Raw genomic sequence first — 1,491 nt, 5'->3', positions numbered from 1 at the left:
AAGGGAATTCTAGCTATAAATCCGTGAAAATTAAATTATTAATGTCCATACCTTAAACACGCATCTTTTCATTGTTCATTAATCAGTAAGCCAGAGCGGTGACAATATTTACGGTAGATATATTTCATCGCGTGTCTAAATTATGGCAGCTACAAGTATAATGAACTACTCGGTAGAAGTCAATTCCTCAGGCATGCTAACAGAATCTAGTGAAGATAAAGCCTATGTAACTATCAGACGTTTGCAAACCGTTATGATACCTATTATCTGTATTATTGGCATCGTTGGAAATACGCTTGCCGCGGGTGCCTTTCTCAGTGCATCTTTACGAACGACCTCATGTTGCTTGTATCTAGCAGTAAAATGTTTGTCGGACATAGGATTCCTATCGTCTTTGTTCATCGTTTGGTTGTACAGGGTTCACGTCCCGATCTTCAATACGAACGGCCTTTGTCAACTCTACGTGTTCCTGTCCTACATATGCGCCTTTTTATCAGTATGGCTAGTTGTGATCATAACGTTTGAGAACTTTATTCGAATCAGTCAACCGCAATGGGTTGGTATAATATGCACCCCACGGACGGCTAAAATTGTCATCGTCGTGTGCGTTACTATGTCTCTTATATTTTATAATTACCCACTTTGGACGGCGGGTATAGTCAACGTGGATGGTTCAGCACTGTGTTCTACGCGAGAACAGTTCCAGAACGTGGTTATGGTATTGACGTATGTGGATACTTTCCTGACCCTCATTATTCCTTTCGTGATCATGTTGATCCTGGTACCCCTTATTACCATTGCTGCTCTTCAAGCCTACGAGAGAAAAAAACGACTGTTTCGAAATGCGCGCCGAGAGAGCAAGGGATCTAGTCCAGAGACACAAGTAACAAAACTTTTATTTGCTGTGTCTGTTGTGTTTTTGGCCCTCCATACTCCTGGCCACGCTATTCGCGTTAAACTGATGATCGTGAAATTTCTTCAGCATGTTTCGCCTTCGTATCTTGATGTGACATTACAAAGACTTTTTGAAATATTTTATTATATGGATTTTTGTTTAAGTTTGGCTGTATATCTGATTTTTGGTGCTAATTTTAGAAAAGTCTTTGCTGCTTTGTATTTCAAAAAATGTCAGCGACAAAATGAACTTCGAAGAATTCAGGCTAACGTCAATAATACTGTGTCTAAACATTTACTGAAAGAAAACGGCCAGTCGGGGGTAGTTGTTTGAGACTTAGGTCATTTATTAATATTAAACTTAAATATGGCTCTCATATGCGTATTTTGTCAAAGTTGCCGGCGTTATGTGAGAAAAACGTTAAGAAGAAGATTTGGATAGATGTATGTATCTTTAGTTTAAAGTAATTAAATCAGTATATACATAGGACACAGTTCTGTGGAATACAACTACTGTTAACATATATTACATACACTTGTGTCCTACGTATTTCCAGCTTAGTCAGTTAATGCTACTAAACGAATTTAAATATGTAT

General features: G+C 38.2%; 1 protein-coding gene across 1 annotated transcript; it reads left to right on the top strand.

Moving 5' to 3' along the window:
- The first annotated feature begins 253 nt into the window (after window positions 1–253).
- Window positions 254–1,228, top strand: LOC126809911 (FMRFamide receptor-like). Its single transcript, XM_050534769.1, has one exon. It carries the CDS (start codon window positions 254–256, stop codon window positions 1,226–1,228), a length of 975 nt encoding a protein of 324 aa, XP_050390726.1.
- The last annotated feature ends 263 nt before the right edge of the window (window positions 1,229–1,491 follow it).

Source organism: Patella vulgata, chromosome 1, assembly GCF_932274485.2.
Source record: "Patella vulgata chromosome 1, xgPatVulg1.2, whole genome shotgun sequence".
In the NCBI taxonomy this organism is placed as follows: Eukaryota; Metazoa; Mollusca; class Gastropoda; family Patellidae; genus Patella; species Patella vulgata.
The sequence above is the reverse complement of the archived record's forward strand: the minus strand, read 5'-3'. Positions and strand labels throughout refer to the sequence as shown.